Source organism: Poecilia reticulata, chromosome 2, assembly GCF_904066995.2.
Source record: "Poecilia reticulata chromosome 2, P_reticulata-male-v2, whole genome shotgun sequence".
NCBI lineage: Eukaryota > Metazoa > Chordata > Actinopteri > Cyprinodontiformes > Poeciliidae > Poecilia > Poecilia reticulata.
The window spans coordinates 21,967,611-21,982,679 of record NC_088831.1 but is presented as its reverse complement, the minus strand read 5'-3'; the positions used below and the strand labels follow the sequence as shown (position 1 = coordinate 21,982,679).

The 15,069-nt window shown below is 39.7% G+C and overlaps 1 protein-coding gene across 7 annotated transcripts in view; it reads right to left on the bottom strand.

Annotated features, from left to right (window-relative positions):
* The window catches only part of sema5ba (sema domain, seven thrombospondin repeats (type 1 and type 1-like), transmembrane domain (TM) and short cytoplasmic domain, (semaphorin) 5Ba), a 221,888-nt gene that overhangs the window by 99,830 nt on the left and 106,989 nt on the right, over positions 1 to 15,069 (bottom strand). For all 7 annotated transcript variants that reach the window (XM_081600568.1, XM_081600572.1, XM_081600576.1 and 4 more), the window contains 2 exons: positions 10,284 to 10,383; positions 9,758 to 9,803 (listed from right to left, as the gene is read on the bottom strand). In XM_081600568.1, coding sequence (XP_081456694.1) covers positions 9,758 to 9,803; positions 10,284 to 10,383 — 146 coding nt within the window. The remainder of the gene's footprint in view (positions 1 to 9,757; positions 9,804 to 10,283; positions 10,384 to 15,069) is intronic.

The window sequence follows — 15,069 nt, the reverse complement described above, 5'->3', positions numbered from 1 at the left end:
CGTCATAAGGGAATAGTATGAGCAGCAGCATAATGTAGGTCTTGGTGTGAAGCTCTTTTGATAAATCTGCTGCTGCTGTGTTTGACACGACAGCAGCAGCAGTTTTCTGTTGACAGCCAGGATGTTAGGTTGACCTTTGACCTTCTAAACACCTAAAACCTGTCGATTTCTGCATGATGCGTTTACATCAAGCATTGAGAAAGTAATTTAAATGTGTATGTGAAAAGTTTTGTGTTTTGAAAACTGACATCGTCATCGACAGACAAAAATAATATCCAGTTCTTCTGGGAAGCCGTGATGAGATGGACTCCATACTAAGGTAGATATTCATGAACACAAAGGGAAATGTCTTAGAAATATCTGCCACTAAAAGACTCCTCTCTGTCATGTAGTAGCCGACCAAGTTTAATGTAAATTTAGTTGCGATTAATATTTAGTTGACTAAAAGCAAAATGATTAAAAAAAATATATATGATTAAATTGTGATTGAAACTAAACCTGAATGAACTAAGCTGATCTCAGAAATGACATTGATAAATTGCTCTTTGTGTGGCAGAGTTTGGGGTTCTCTGTCATTTATATTTACAAATTGACATTAAGTACATCCACTTATGATCATATTAAAAAGTAACAGACTAAAAAACAAACACAACTGTCTAACCTGAGGCTAGTAACGATGCTAGGGTCAGCCTGTGCTTGTCAGTGTAAAATTTAAATGATATTTAACTACTTTTTTTTTTATGAATCTGGACTGTCGTTAATCGCGCACACATAATGTTAAATGTTAAATAAATATCCCTTAAACCAGACCTGCATAATTCTACAATGAAGACATGTTTAAAACAATTTCAGGCTTATGAAACTTTTACTTATGCAAACACAAAAGTTCCTCTCTTACACTTTCAAATTTCAAAAAGAGAGAGATAAAAAACAAACCACTGCATGTATGTGTCAAATCTGAACTGCTTTTTAGGAGTTGGTGAAACCTTATTTATAAAAACAGAAACAACTGGATTGTTATTTTTCCCAGAAAATATTGCTAAGATGTGATCTTGTGTAAACACATTATTAAAACAGGTCACAGAGTGATTGACCTGTACAAATAAAGCAGAAACAGCACAGGTCAACATTACCAGATATTTAGAAATACAAAAAAACCCATCATGTAAGTGTCTTAATGAGGCATCTGGACAGTTCATGTGTCCAGTTTATGGTGAACACATGAAGGGAGGTGGCTGACAAAAAAAATACAATCTATACCTCTGCACCAAAGAGAAAATCCCTTGGGAAAGAGTCACACGCAGTCATAAAACTGAAATATTTTGAAACACAACAAGAAAGAGGAATCATATTTTACACTTCTGAAGGTGGAAAAATACCAGCTGGTTGTTGCTGCTGACCAGAAAACCATCCAGTGATGGAGGTCAAAGGTCCCATCCTGTGACTCCGGAAAGGATAAACTCATTTCAGAGTTCATTGCCGCGTTTTACGGTGTTGCTGAGAGTCTGGTCAGGTCTCTCTTTGGATATTAAGATACCAAATTTTTCACTGAAACTCAAACCCTAACACTAAAACACTTTAGGATAAGGACGGCCATTACAGAGCACGTCTCAACAGCTCCACATTTTTCTGACATTATTGCTCCCCTCCAAGTGGAAATACAGCTGAGCTGATTGACTTTGAGCTCCCCGTATAGCGAGAGATCTTAGAGTCATTACTGACTTGTGATTAAGGTCACCTGTTCTTTAGCTCAGACTGTGCAGGGATCAACACTCTTTGTTTTGATCTAAAAAGTCTGTTAATGATAATGGATCAAATCATGATTACCACCTCTAGTAGTGACTCAACAGACCGTCTCAGATTGTTTGGGAGAGGCACCTGATTAAACAGAAAAGTAGATTTTTTACAGCCTTAGCTTAGTATCTCCCATGTTACGGTTGAGAGATTTAAGAAATATTTACAAAAAGCTATAAAATCCAAAGTCAATCAAACAAAGTGGTTTTATGAATTCAAAAATTAAATGGTGAAAAAAGGAGAGCTCTGGATTGTAATTTCAGATACCTTATCAGTTTCCGTGTGTAACCGAGTGCATAAAACATTATAAAGATACAAAACCAATTAAAACAACTTAATATGTTGGTATTAAATGAATTATTTGAGAAACAAAAGTGTAACAATCAGTCAGCTTCTTCATGAGCTCTGCGTCTAACATTTATATTTACAAATTGACATCAAGTCCATCATCTTGTGAACAGCATACACCTTTCCTGACAATTACAAACACTCTGAATGCAACAGTCCATTTACTATAACCCATAACATCCTACCGGCGGCCAGGTCCTAATTAATTGCTTTTGATTGTGGAGAAGAGACGGAGCCTTGTGTTTTATTGAAGCACAAAGGACAGGGATTAGATTGGGACGCTGCCCTCCTCTTTCCTTTTGGACAGCTTGGTGTTCTGGTAAAGGAGCTCAGGGGTACAGACCCTCGTCTCTGCTTCACCGGGCAGTTTGTATAATGTTCCCATTGATCTTTAGCCTTGGCATCACAAAATGACAACTCTGCTCTTGTCAGGACGATGAAGGATCGGCCTCGTTTAGATGTCAGTTCGTAATATGCTGAAGGTATGTGTGTGTGTGTGTGTGTGTAAAGGAGAAGGGTACAGAAAAATAGTGCTGTTTGTGCAGATGTGTGCGCGCATACTTCCTACGTCTCATAAGAAGAGCGAGGTTGGCAGACGACTTCGTTTAAAGACAAGATAGAGAGCTTGAACGAGCCAAAGGGAACGACACGAGCAGAGAGAAAACAAATGAAAACCCTCTTAAGTCAACATCCCTCCTCTGAAGGCAGACAAGCTGGACGTGCAGACAAAGGGCGCATTGATATTGGGAGTGACACATGGGTGGCAGCTGTACACACCATGTCATTCAGCGGTGGCCGCTGTGAAAGGAGACTTTGTCAGATAGGTCGGGTCTGGTGATGGGCCCTCGTCTCCTATGGAAATGATGCGCAAAGCAACACGAACCATAGTTTACGCCACAGAACAATGAGGGGGTTTATCTCAGAGCAATAAAATTAATTCAGTTTCTGTTTGTTACGTTTGCACACCCCAAGAACTCTTCGTCACACCGCAACCACAAACTTTAATGAATTTTATAGATTTTAAGAGATAGAACGATATAAATGATCACAGAGTAGCGAAAAAAAGATACAAGTGAGATAGATCACCGTTCACTGGAAAGAGTGTGGCACAGCTGAAAACCTGCCAAGACGGCGGATGTTCACTTAAAACCGTCAGGCGGGGCGAGGAGAGCGACATTCAGAAACAGCAACCAAGAATCCGACGGAGGAACTGAGGAGGTCCAGGGATCAGGTGGGAGAATCCGACGACAGGAACACAAGCGGCTGCGCTCTCCGCAAGTCTTGCCTGGGAAGAGCGCCAACAATAAAGCCGCAGTTGAAAGAAAGCCAATAGGAGTTCTGGTTCCAGTTTGTTACCACTCATGTAAGAGGGGACGGCAAACAGGAGGAAGAAGGTTCTCGTGCTGAGACGAGACAAAAATCAAACATTCAGACAAGCTTCGTACAAAGGCGCACAAATACTTCACCTCCACCCCGAACAAAGACCGCAATGGCGGCGGTGGCAGCAGAGAAGATGGAGCTGAACTCAGAGCAATCCTAACCAAAATGGTGTAGATCGACGCATCATCAAGATCGGAACCAGATGTAGAAATCACAATTCAATTTGGAAAGACTGGAGTGATTAAACAAAGCAGAATGGGCAAAAATCTCATTCTCAGGTATTCAAAAGCTGGTAGAGATACACCCAATAATACCAGCAGCTGTCTTAGACGTACATCATTTTTTGTCCAATGTACAGTTTTGTGTTGTGACACATTAAATCAACCTTTTTGCACCACATTGTGTCGGTAGTTATTTGGTGTACTGGTGGTATTTGGTCCATCTAAGCTGCTGCTGAAAAGCTTGAATACCTAACAACTGAATGAAAAAGGCTTTGATTGCTGAAGTGATGTGAAACTACAAATGCTGAAGCAATTAAAAGAGTTAGCGCGGCGCCATCAGCAGGTCATGGTGCTGCAAGCTGTGTCAGACAAAGCTGCATGAATGGAGGAAAAAATATTTAGTTCGGATAATCAGAAATCAGATGATTATTTATGTTGTCAGTTGAAATAAAAACTTTGAGAGAAACTTTTCAAGCTGAACTTTTTTAAAGTGCTGAGGATGAGCTGCAAACATGGATAAAACGTTTTCTTTTTAAATAACAAAATTGATTTATATTTACACTTTCTTAGGCAAAGTCTTTGACTTTATCTGATTACGTAGCTATATATAGTTGTATTTTTAGGTTTTTGTTCTTATTTTACAAAACGAGTAGAAATTAAACAGGAACTCGTCATTTTTAGAGGAATAGTAATTATCCCTCTGTCCACAAGATCATCTAGGAAAAACTAAATACATGCCAGGAAAAATCCAAATCCTCCATCAGCAGTAGCATCTTTTCAGTACTAACATTTTTCAAAATATCCTCATGTTTGACGTCAAACTTTCAGCAAAATAAAACCTAAAGCACGTTCAGTCAAGAGGTTGAATCAGCTGTAAGGGAAAGTGATGTAATTGCATTACTGGATTGCCAACTGTAGCGGCTTTTAATGCAGGAAGTTAAATTACAACAGCAGTGTTTAGGCTGATCCTATTATACTCTCTGGCATGGAAAAGCAAATAAGCCTGCAGCGTCAGGAAGATCTTCAGTCACACAGTGCCGTGGTGTCAGACACATCTACTGGCGCCCCTGTTAAAGAGGTGCAAAAAAAGCCTTAAAATAAGCTGATCTTTTATGCAGTAGGAAAAACCCCGTCGTGTGGGTTCGTCGAGTTCATAAATCCAGAGTTTAAAAATGAATGTTTTCACACGGTTGGAGCATGAGGAACTTTGACCGTCACTCTTTGCATACTTTCTCTGGACAGTTAATAGCTCTGGACGCTGCTGTATGAATGCTTGTCGGCAGCTCAGCCCACAGGTTATAGGATTTGGATCTGCTTATGATTCATTTTGTGTTGATCTGGACGTACGTCATAAATTATCCTCCTCTTGAAAGAACAAATGCTAATTTGTTCTCCATTTTCTGTTGGCAGTTAAATTTAAAAAAAATCTTGGTTCTACAAAAAAGTCACCACTGCCATGTATTCCAATATGGTTTCCAGGGAAACAGGCCCACAGCATGACAGGTCCTTTACCATACTTATCTTTGGATATCAGCTGGGGGGGGGGGGTTTCCCACATGCTTATCAGTTTTATTAAAGTATGTTTTGTTGAATAGTTCATTTTTATTCTGGTCACAGGTTGACTTAAAGCTCTAGAAAACTCTAAATGTTAATATTTGTGATGGTAGGACACAAAAAGCTATTTCTTTCCTAAACAACTGGTTGACGTAGCGATAACATGGTTGTCATGGGGACTTAAAATCTAACCCTCTTGCTCACTGTGCAGGAATTTATTTCAAGGTTTTTTTGTCCACATCTTAACCAGGGTTGGCAATAAATATGAGATTGTATCATTTTCACATTTTATAGTATAAAGTATCTTCCATATCACTATCTTCCATAAAACTACAAATTTCAAGCAGACAGAAATCACAAAAATGTCTTTCATATTAACATACATGCAACCATTTTGCATCCTTCATGACGAGGTGCAGCAGACGGTCTGTAATTTTGATCATATTTTCCCCTTTTCTCCCCCAAAGAAGGCAGTGAATCTCTGTAATTTGAGAACACTAATTTTAGTGATGCTGATGTTGGGCTTAGAACAAAACTGATATCTCCATGTCGAGAAAAGCCGGCTATTATACACTTATTCTTGAACTGTGCAATTTTCAGCAAACGCAGCTAGCAGATGGCTCACTTCTTCAAACACGACGGAGTTTTTAAATGTCCGACACACAGACGATACGATCAAAAAGCAAGCAGAAGGTTTATTGAGTACTCTACCGTAAACAGACGTTAACTAAACGATAGAAAATCAGCCTCAGAAGTCAAGGCATACTGTGAACGAAAATAAACGCATGCACACAGTTCATAGCTATGGTCTCCGTTCGGCGGTAAAACAGCGCACCTCTATATTTCCCTAACGGTCAAGCGCCTGCTGTGGTTTGAAATGTGTTGTCGCCAGACACGAGCCTCCTTTATTTCAGTACAAAACTTCAGCAATAAGTGCAAAATGTCAGCAGGATTGCTGGGGAAAGTTTGGCAAACTAAAAGCAAGACATCCGGATTCATTTAGAGAATGAAACCCTGCACTACTGCACAGCGATTCTCTTCCCACGGTGGCAGAGATATTTCGGTCTAAATCACACAGACTCATGGAGAAACCTGGGGCTTGTCATTTTTAATGTGTGATGCAACAGTAAAGCAACCTTGTGCTAACTATACCAAAGCTGTTTCCTGCTGAGTGCCAGTGTTACCAGAAGCCTTTCACAGAATGTGCAAAATCATCCACGAAGCTCTGCTGCTTAATTAAACCCTCTCTGCAACATAAAACAGCTAAAAAAAAATAAGCACATTAAACACCTCTGCATGGTTTTCCAGGTGATTCAAGCTATTAGCAAAAAAAAAAGAAGATGCATGTCGAATTCTGGCTTCTTTACAGCCCGAGTGGTGAATTTTTTTACATTTTTTTTTCCTTTGGTGGGGATTGAATGATAATCTTTTTGGCTGTTCACACAAAGTGAATCAGTTAAATCTCCAATTCTCAGGATGCGAGAAGAGTGGTGAGGAAATAACTCAAGGAATCGTCAACTATCTACTCACTCATCTTGAACTTTCGTTTCTTTACAGCTGAATTTTGCACATTTCGGGTCACATCTGTCGCCGTTTTGAAAAGGTAGCAGGAAAACGTTCTATACGTTTTATGCAAATCAACGTTTAAATTTGCTTAGAGTAACATCAGAAGCAGGATAATAATATGAAAGGGGGAAAAAAGAACATCTCTGGAGAGATGAAAAGTGGCACCAAAAAAAGTCACTAATTAATTTTTTTTTGACAATGTCCTTTTCAAAACGTATATTTACTTACATGAAAATGTTTACATTTATCATAATCTGTTCTAACTCCAGTAGATCACTTAAGCAAAATATGCTTTGCATGGAGTTATGACATGCAGATGTTCTTCAGTTTAATATGTTGCTGGACAGAAAGAGAAAACAAAAAGTAAAGATTATAAAATAAAACATCTGTACAATATCAGACCATCTCAGATCAGTTGTCTGCACGGCGGTGGATGGGTGATGATCTGGGGTTGCTGCACAGTTTAGGAACTGGTTAAAGTACACTGCTCAAAAAATAAAGGGAACACTTAACACAATATAACTCCAAGTAAATCAAACTTCTGTGAAATCAAACTGTCCACTTAGGAAGCAACACTGATTGACCCGACGAGGGTCCCCGTTGTCAATCAGTGTTGCTTCCTAAGTGGACAGTTTGATTTCACAGAAGTTTGATTTACTTGGAGTTATATTGTGTTGTTTAAGTGTTCCCTTTATTTTTTTGAGCAGTATATATTAAAGTATTTTAGAGTCAACATTACATCATCGCCTGGAGAATGAGCCTCAAAAGAGAAATGGACAAATCAAAGTCCAGACCTGAGTCTGATCAGAAAGCTGTGGTTGGTTAATGGACTGAACTTCTGTAGCGCTAGAGTCACATTCACCCATTCACACTCACAGCATTTATACACCATTGACATGTTGCAGGAGGAAGCTGGAATCGAGCCTACTACCTTCCGATCACAAGACAACTACTCTACCCACACAGCCACGGTCGCATTCAGAGATCTTTACATCAAAAAATACCTTGAAAGCTTCAGTGGAGTGAAGGACCGTAAAGAGGGGTACAAATAATCCTCAGGAACAATTTGAGAGGCAAAGAGTCACACAAAGAAACGCCTACGGCTGATCTAGCTACTGGATTTTCTACTGCAAGTGGATGAAGGTTTTTTTTTTTTCTTTTTTTTTGACTGATACCAGCTGATAAAGATGAGATTCAATCCAGCTGCTTTGTTCCTGCGTTTCATTAACTAAAACGTTTTCACGGTGCCAGAAGATCTGCTTCATTAAAACCAAAGTAGTGATGCGTCATCTGTGTTTGGAGCGTTTGAAAACCAACCTGATTAACTTTTTCTGCTAGATGTCACCACAAACATCAAGACATCAAAACCAACACGACGTATCGTCAAGGTGACGTAAAATATATTTTATGAGTAAATAGAGAAACATGGACAGACTGGAGCATCATCTGTGTTTCATATTCAGACATGGACTAAATCTTGAGCTTATTGTTCATGCTGTTACTGTATCACAAATAACTGAGTAGCAAATATTATAGCTTCAGGTGAAGTTAAAAAGCCTAATATAAATGAATGTATTACAGCCACAAACTTTCAGGACATTTTCTATGTGATGTTTCCTCCAGTTATTATTCATGTCTGTGGTACAAGAGCTAAAATGTAGCATGTTAAATGATGCTGCTCAAGAGGCATTTTCAACACAAGAGCAGAAATGTGCTTGTTTTAGGCATAAGCAGCAAGTGTGAAATAGCAGCCCTGAAGTAAAAAAAAGAAAAAAAAAATCCCATTAAACAAAGCTCCTTTGCTTGAAAACACACATTTGAACTGAATATTTTTAGCAGAAGGGCTCCATATGACTGCAGGCTGTAAACATCACACGTCGTCATTTCCAAACATGCCTTTTGTAGACAGAAAGTCAAACAGAAAACTAACAGAGGTTGTTCAGGAAGCAGGAAAAAGAGGCGCTCCGTCACATTCGTCTTCTAATATTCAAACCTAAATGTACCAAACTGGACATTTCTCATCGAATCAAACCGTCTCAAGACGCAGCGTGTTGTTGCTGTGAAACAAGTGTAAGATTTCATTGTGTGTTGAGGATATGGAGATGCACGTCTCGAGTTTGACACCCTGTTGATTCATCTGTGCCGCTTTTATTTTGAAGCATAAAAGAAAATTACGATTGATTTGGCCTTTTGTGTTGATAAGAAGCGTATTAGCTAGCAGAAATTTTGGATAGTCTAAATGCCTTTGCATAAATATGAATATGAAGCAGTTAGCAACGCTAAAGTTAGCATCTACTTCAGAGCTATTGATTGCTGTTAAATTAAAGCCCTTTTTAAATGAGTCAGAATGAAATTCGTATTATTATTATTATTATTTTTATTTTTATTTTTTTTTTCTTCCTCTTTTTCTTTTTATCGACTTATTCTGTTGTGTTATTGTTTTAGCACGGCACTTTGGTGCAGTTTTAAACCTGTTTTTAAAAGTGCTATATTAATAAATTTGACACTGACATTCATCATATAAAGTGGATAATTCTGTATTTTTCACGTATTATTTAATTTGCGTATTCTACTGGTGAAAACACACAAAAAAGGAGGGTTTTCATTAGTTTCTGGCATTAGAACCACTTTAGATTGAGAGAAGCATAAAAATAACACTTCAACCAATATGGCGGTCAAACGTGAAGGACTTATTCCAACCTGATAATTTATTATTTGAAACACAGCCTGTGATATGGGAAACTTTTATTTCTTCCATCCAAGAAACCACAGTCATCCCATGTTAAATCAAACCCACAGTGTAAGAATAAGCAAAAGAAAGCTATGAAATTTAGCTAAATAATTTCCTAAAGCCGCAGACAATAAACAAAACAAAGCAAAGCAAACAAACCTACCTGTATTAGCGAGAGGTTACGGAGATCCAGTCTGAAAAGGTGGTTTCTGGATTGAAAGGATGAGAAAGAAAAGAAACGTATGAGTGATTTTTCCTTTGTGTGAAGAAGCTGCATTGCTGCTCAGTAAATTATTGTTTTCAGTTCAATGGAAGTCGGCGGTATTACAAATTCATGAAATATCAGTGTTACTTCGACGTGAATGACTCTAACAAGGCCAAACCAGGCTTAGCTCATATCCTTTCATCAGAACATGCACACACACACACATACGTGCACGCACACACACGCGCACGCACACACGCACAAACACACAAACACACACAGAACCGCAGCATGACGCATTTCTCTCAAATTCATTCCTCCTGCCAAAATCTAAAGCTTAACTTGGTCCAGGGGGGCAGCAGCAGAGCAAGTTAGAGGCGTCATTATCCGAAAACCGCGCTGGATGAGTGAGTCAGAAAGGGTATCAGTTTCTCAGTAATGTGCTCTGTAGGGTGAGAAGCTGAGTGGATTTACAGTTTCTTACCTGGCACCCACAATAAGCTCATCCCTAGTCAGGTCAAGGGTGAGCTGCGAGTAGTCTCTCACGCCAGGGTGGGAGAACGCGGAGATCCACGGGCTGAGCGCTAAGGAAGACAGCGACAGAGAGAGAGAGAGAGAGAGAGAGACGGAGGGGTCAGCAGGGACTAAAGAAAAAGATTCCTGTGAAATATGAAGAAGAAGAGTTCAGATTTCTACTTAGCAAAACTAAACTATTGGCTTTGAACAAGACGGTCACTTTCGGTACTTATTTGATGCACAAGTGGAGGTGAGAGGTTACATCACCATGGGTGACGGAGTAGAAGAAAATAAACAACTACAGTGTCTTACAACGTATTCATGTCCTCCTTTTCTTAATTTTGGATTTTAATTTATAGACTAAAAAAAATGGTGTAAAATTTTGATGCGTTTGTGTTCAGACTCAACCTGAAGAAGCAGATTTCCTCCACTAGTTGCTCACATTTACAGATCGACATTTATAGCCATTTGTCCTTGTAAAGAAACTGGAGCACAGTCAGACTGGATGGAGAATGTGTGAAAACACTGAATTCAGGTATGGACTTTGACTAGGCCACTCTCACACCTAAATATGCTTTCATATTAACCAATCCGTTGAAGTTCTGACAGGGTTGGAAAATAACTCTCAGCCCCAACCTCAAGTATTTTGTTCCCTCTAAGCAGATTTTGTATTATTTCCCTTATTGTCGTGTTTTTAGCTCTGATTTGACAATAACCATCAGCAGCACAACGCTGCCACCAGCACATCCACACTCGTCGGGTTTTGATAGTAGCCGGAAATGTAAGTTCTTTTCTCGTCTGACAAGAGCATCTTCTTCCACATGTTTGCTTGTGCCAAACTACAAACACGACCTTCTCAGGACCTTCGTTCAACAGCAGCTTTCTTCTTCTTGACATTTTTCCAAATCCAGACTTGTGGCTTTGGAAAGCGCAGCTAACATCTTGAGGTACGGATGTGTACAATTTCTCTAGAGTCAGTACGGTAAGAAAAAAAACCTTGACATTTGTTGCAACATGTCAAAAATGTTCACATAGTAATGATTCTGCCTGGTACTGTAAATATTAGCTACAACCTTTTTTACTCCCATTTTGCCACATTGTTTTCTATTGTCTCCTATGCAACAGAAAAGCCTTTTTTCTTTTTCTTTTTTTTACACTAAACTAGCTGCCTTTCTACAGACTAATCAGCGCGCTGATTATTATTGAGCAGCAGGGTGAGAGCAATAACCAGAGCAGAGAACGCCTGCTCCAGGCTCAGGCTGTTTCCTACAGAGGAGCACAAAGCCGCCTGGGCCACATCAGGCACAACGACCCTGATGCAAGCAGACGTCCTTACAAACACAGCTCCGTATGGGGCGCCGAGCTGAATGCTGCTCGAGTGTGGCATTTACAAATCCAGATTTTAAAGCGGGCAAAGGCTTCTAACGTCACATCGAGTAACGCAGGACGGACAACTTTCTCCCCCCGTCTTTGTGGGGATCCTCTGTGCTCGACTCTAAACGGATTTGACCGAATCAAAGTTTGTGCAGCATGAAGGGATTTGCCATATCTCATGCCGGACAAACAATTAGAGCTGTAAAGCGAGGACAGAGGTTTCCTTTCACAGCTTAAACAGCTGTGGTAACCTGATTTGAGATCCTTTTTGTTCCCCTTTTTTTGTCCGCTGTGTTAAAACAGAGTTGAATAACAACTGGGAATAGAAACAAAAACTATAAAATTATTTAAATAAAAAAAAGGTCCAAATGTGCATTTAAAGGGAAGAAGAAACTGATATAAATCATAACAAATTACACGTGTACAGTAGAGACACTGACAAACTTTTCTCTGGAAAGAAAAAAAAAAGGCCTTTGGTGAAACTTTTAGGTATTGATTCTTACTGAGCTTTCGAAACCTCGAATGTAACCGAACGCGGCTCGTATCGCAGAACTTCACACGCCAAAATGAAAAGGGAGGTGGATCTCAGGATTGATGGGGCCCATATGGCCCCCCATCATCTGGAAACATAACCAGAGAGACGATGCAACGGAACAGGATGGCGCTCGTCATGTAGGAGATAAGACCGCCGTGCACAAAAACACACACATACTTCGTATCGGTGTGTTTATGAGAGCAGACAAGCTGTGCGATTCATCTGCCAGATGTGGATTTAGTTTTTGCTGGACAGCTGTTGTGTTTTACGCGTTTGTACCATACCATACCATACCAACTTTATTTATAAAGCACTTTAAAACAACCACAGCTGATACAAAGTGCTGTACATTAAAACACAGCATAATAAAAAAAAAAAAAAACTCTTACAGTTTAAAAACAAAAACATACACTCTAAAACTAGATCCCGCAGGAGTTAAAAGCCAAGTAAAATAAATGGGTTTTAAGACGAACTTTAAAAGCCGGTAAGATGTAGCGGTAAGATGCAAGGAGGGCTGAGTTTGTGCAGATTTCTGATATAATCAAGTTACAATCCAAAACCATCCAACGGGACATCAGTCACACATTTACATGCGGTCACAGTGGACATGATGGCAAACCTGGAAATAGCAGGACATTTAAACTAACCGATTCCAAAAATGCATCAAAGCATAGAGGAGGCTAATATTAGGCCAATGGGAGAGAAAATGTACAGACTGCACTTAAAATCTGGTGCATCAGCCAAGCAAATAAGCTTGTAATATTCATATTAGAAGTTGTTGTTTTTTCACTTTTGAAAGCAGAATGTGTTTTCTCTGCATCAGTGTGGGTGGGTGTATGAATACATTTGAGCCTGAATATTTAACTTCGTCTGGAAGTTAAATATCCAGCTCAGGACAAAAGTCCTGAGCTGGATTGTATCATAAAATCTGATAACAACAAACATCTGCAAACAACAATAAATACGTTTGTTTATGTCTATTTATACAATAAATCAGCAGCAAAAAGGGTTTTTATAATTGACAATGTTGCTCACTTTGTTGATATATTGTTTTATATTAAAACGTGACTAATTGCGATTAATCAATTACAGACCCGGCAATAAACTCGATCGGAAATTTTACTCAAGTCATTAAATCTTTATTTCTGATCAGTTCACCCTGAAAACAAAAAAACAAAACAAAAAAACAAAAATCGTTTAAATGAATCATGAAAAGCCAGAAAGCTATTACAACCATTCTGATGAGTGCATTTAAACTTCTGACCACAACCAGAATATTGATCTGAAAAATCAGAGTCCAGAACGAAGAATCTCTTCAGCCGGAGGTTGAGCTGCGGCCCTCTAAACTGAACCTGCTAGGAAATGTGCAGATACACAAAAACATAAATAGAAAACAAGAGCAGTAAAACCCAAAGCTGTCAAATAATCTTGCAGCAATAGAAACCTCTCAGCAGGCAAAAAAAATGGATAAAAATCCTCCTCTTGTCTGCAACAAAACACAGCTTACAAGCAGCAAGACTCGCCAAAGTCGGTGCAGCTCAGCACTGACCACACAGGGAGCGAAACCTTTCGCTTGGGGACTTTTATTTTTGTTATCTTCAAGCTACAAAAGACGGATAGAATCCCCTCCCGCAAAAAAAACAGACTCACACTACCATATGTACGGCTAATAGCAAAACAACAGACGGCTTGTCGTTTCAGCAGCAGCTCTAATCCTATCAAGAAGGTAATAAAAGCTTCACAAGTCCAGTAGTAGAAGAACGCCAAGACACAGAAGCCTTACAAAAATTTATAACAGACTGGAAAACACTTTTACAGATGCAGAAATCCTAAACTCAATTCATCATACAATTGCTCAAAATGTGCCGCATGCCTTCTACTGTAAACATTTGGGCTAATACGAGGTCCAAAGGTCCACCCTCTCACGTTGATGGATGTGTTTTTTTGTCTGGCCGTCTCAGACGTGTGGGGTGGATGAGGAGGTTACTGTGAGCAGGTGAGTGGGGCCAGAGCTGCAGGACTGACTGATTTACAGCCGCAGAGGCCGAAGCTGGAGCGGGAAGGAGGCAACAGTCGGCGCACTTTTGGGCACCTTTAGCCTCGTAAGTCTTCGGTAAACACACTCGTAGTTCACGTAAAGAATCCATCATGTTGGACAGAGAGGGAGCGCTGGCTTTCCACAAGGGAGAATAAACATGGTAACGCATCGGGAGATTACAGAAAACTGCCTCGCATTAGCGGTCCAAAAGCCAAAATATTCAAACCACTCACCAGACCTTCTTGCTTTAACATCAAAATGTCTGCAATTAGTCTGACTATTGATAGGCTTCAGGATTTTTTTCCTCTTATTGTGGCGTTTTCTCATCTCCCGTCGCTTCCGTATGCTCAGAGATAACATAGCAGTCATACAAACCAAGACATTGTCGCTGAACACGAGACGCTGCAACCCACAATCCACCCACTCCTCGACATTATAGCTACAGTGCAGAGTGATATCGATGCACGCTCTCACAGATCAAGGCTGTTGAGACACATGTAGGGTCAGAGAGCCAAGCGTAGTGTAAAGAGTCCACAGTTACTGCAGCTATGTTTCCATCCAAATTACATGTAGGTGAAAGAGAACTTTTAAAATGTTTGGAGCAAAACCAGGGCACGTCATCAGTTGTTACATACGGTTGTAGCAAACAGGAAGTAGAGGTTGGACACTACTTCACTCTGGAAAAGGTGTTGGTTTGCAAGGACAGTGTTGCTGTTGTTCAAGTTGTAGTTGTTCTGTCATGTCAGCTGGTATTAGCGATGTCACATGCTGTGCCGAGACGTAGAGAAGAAAACGCTAGTCTACTGA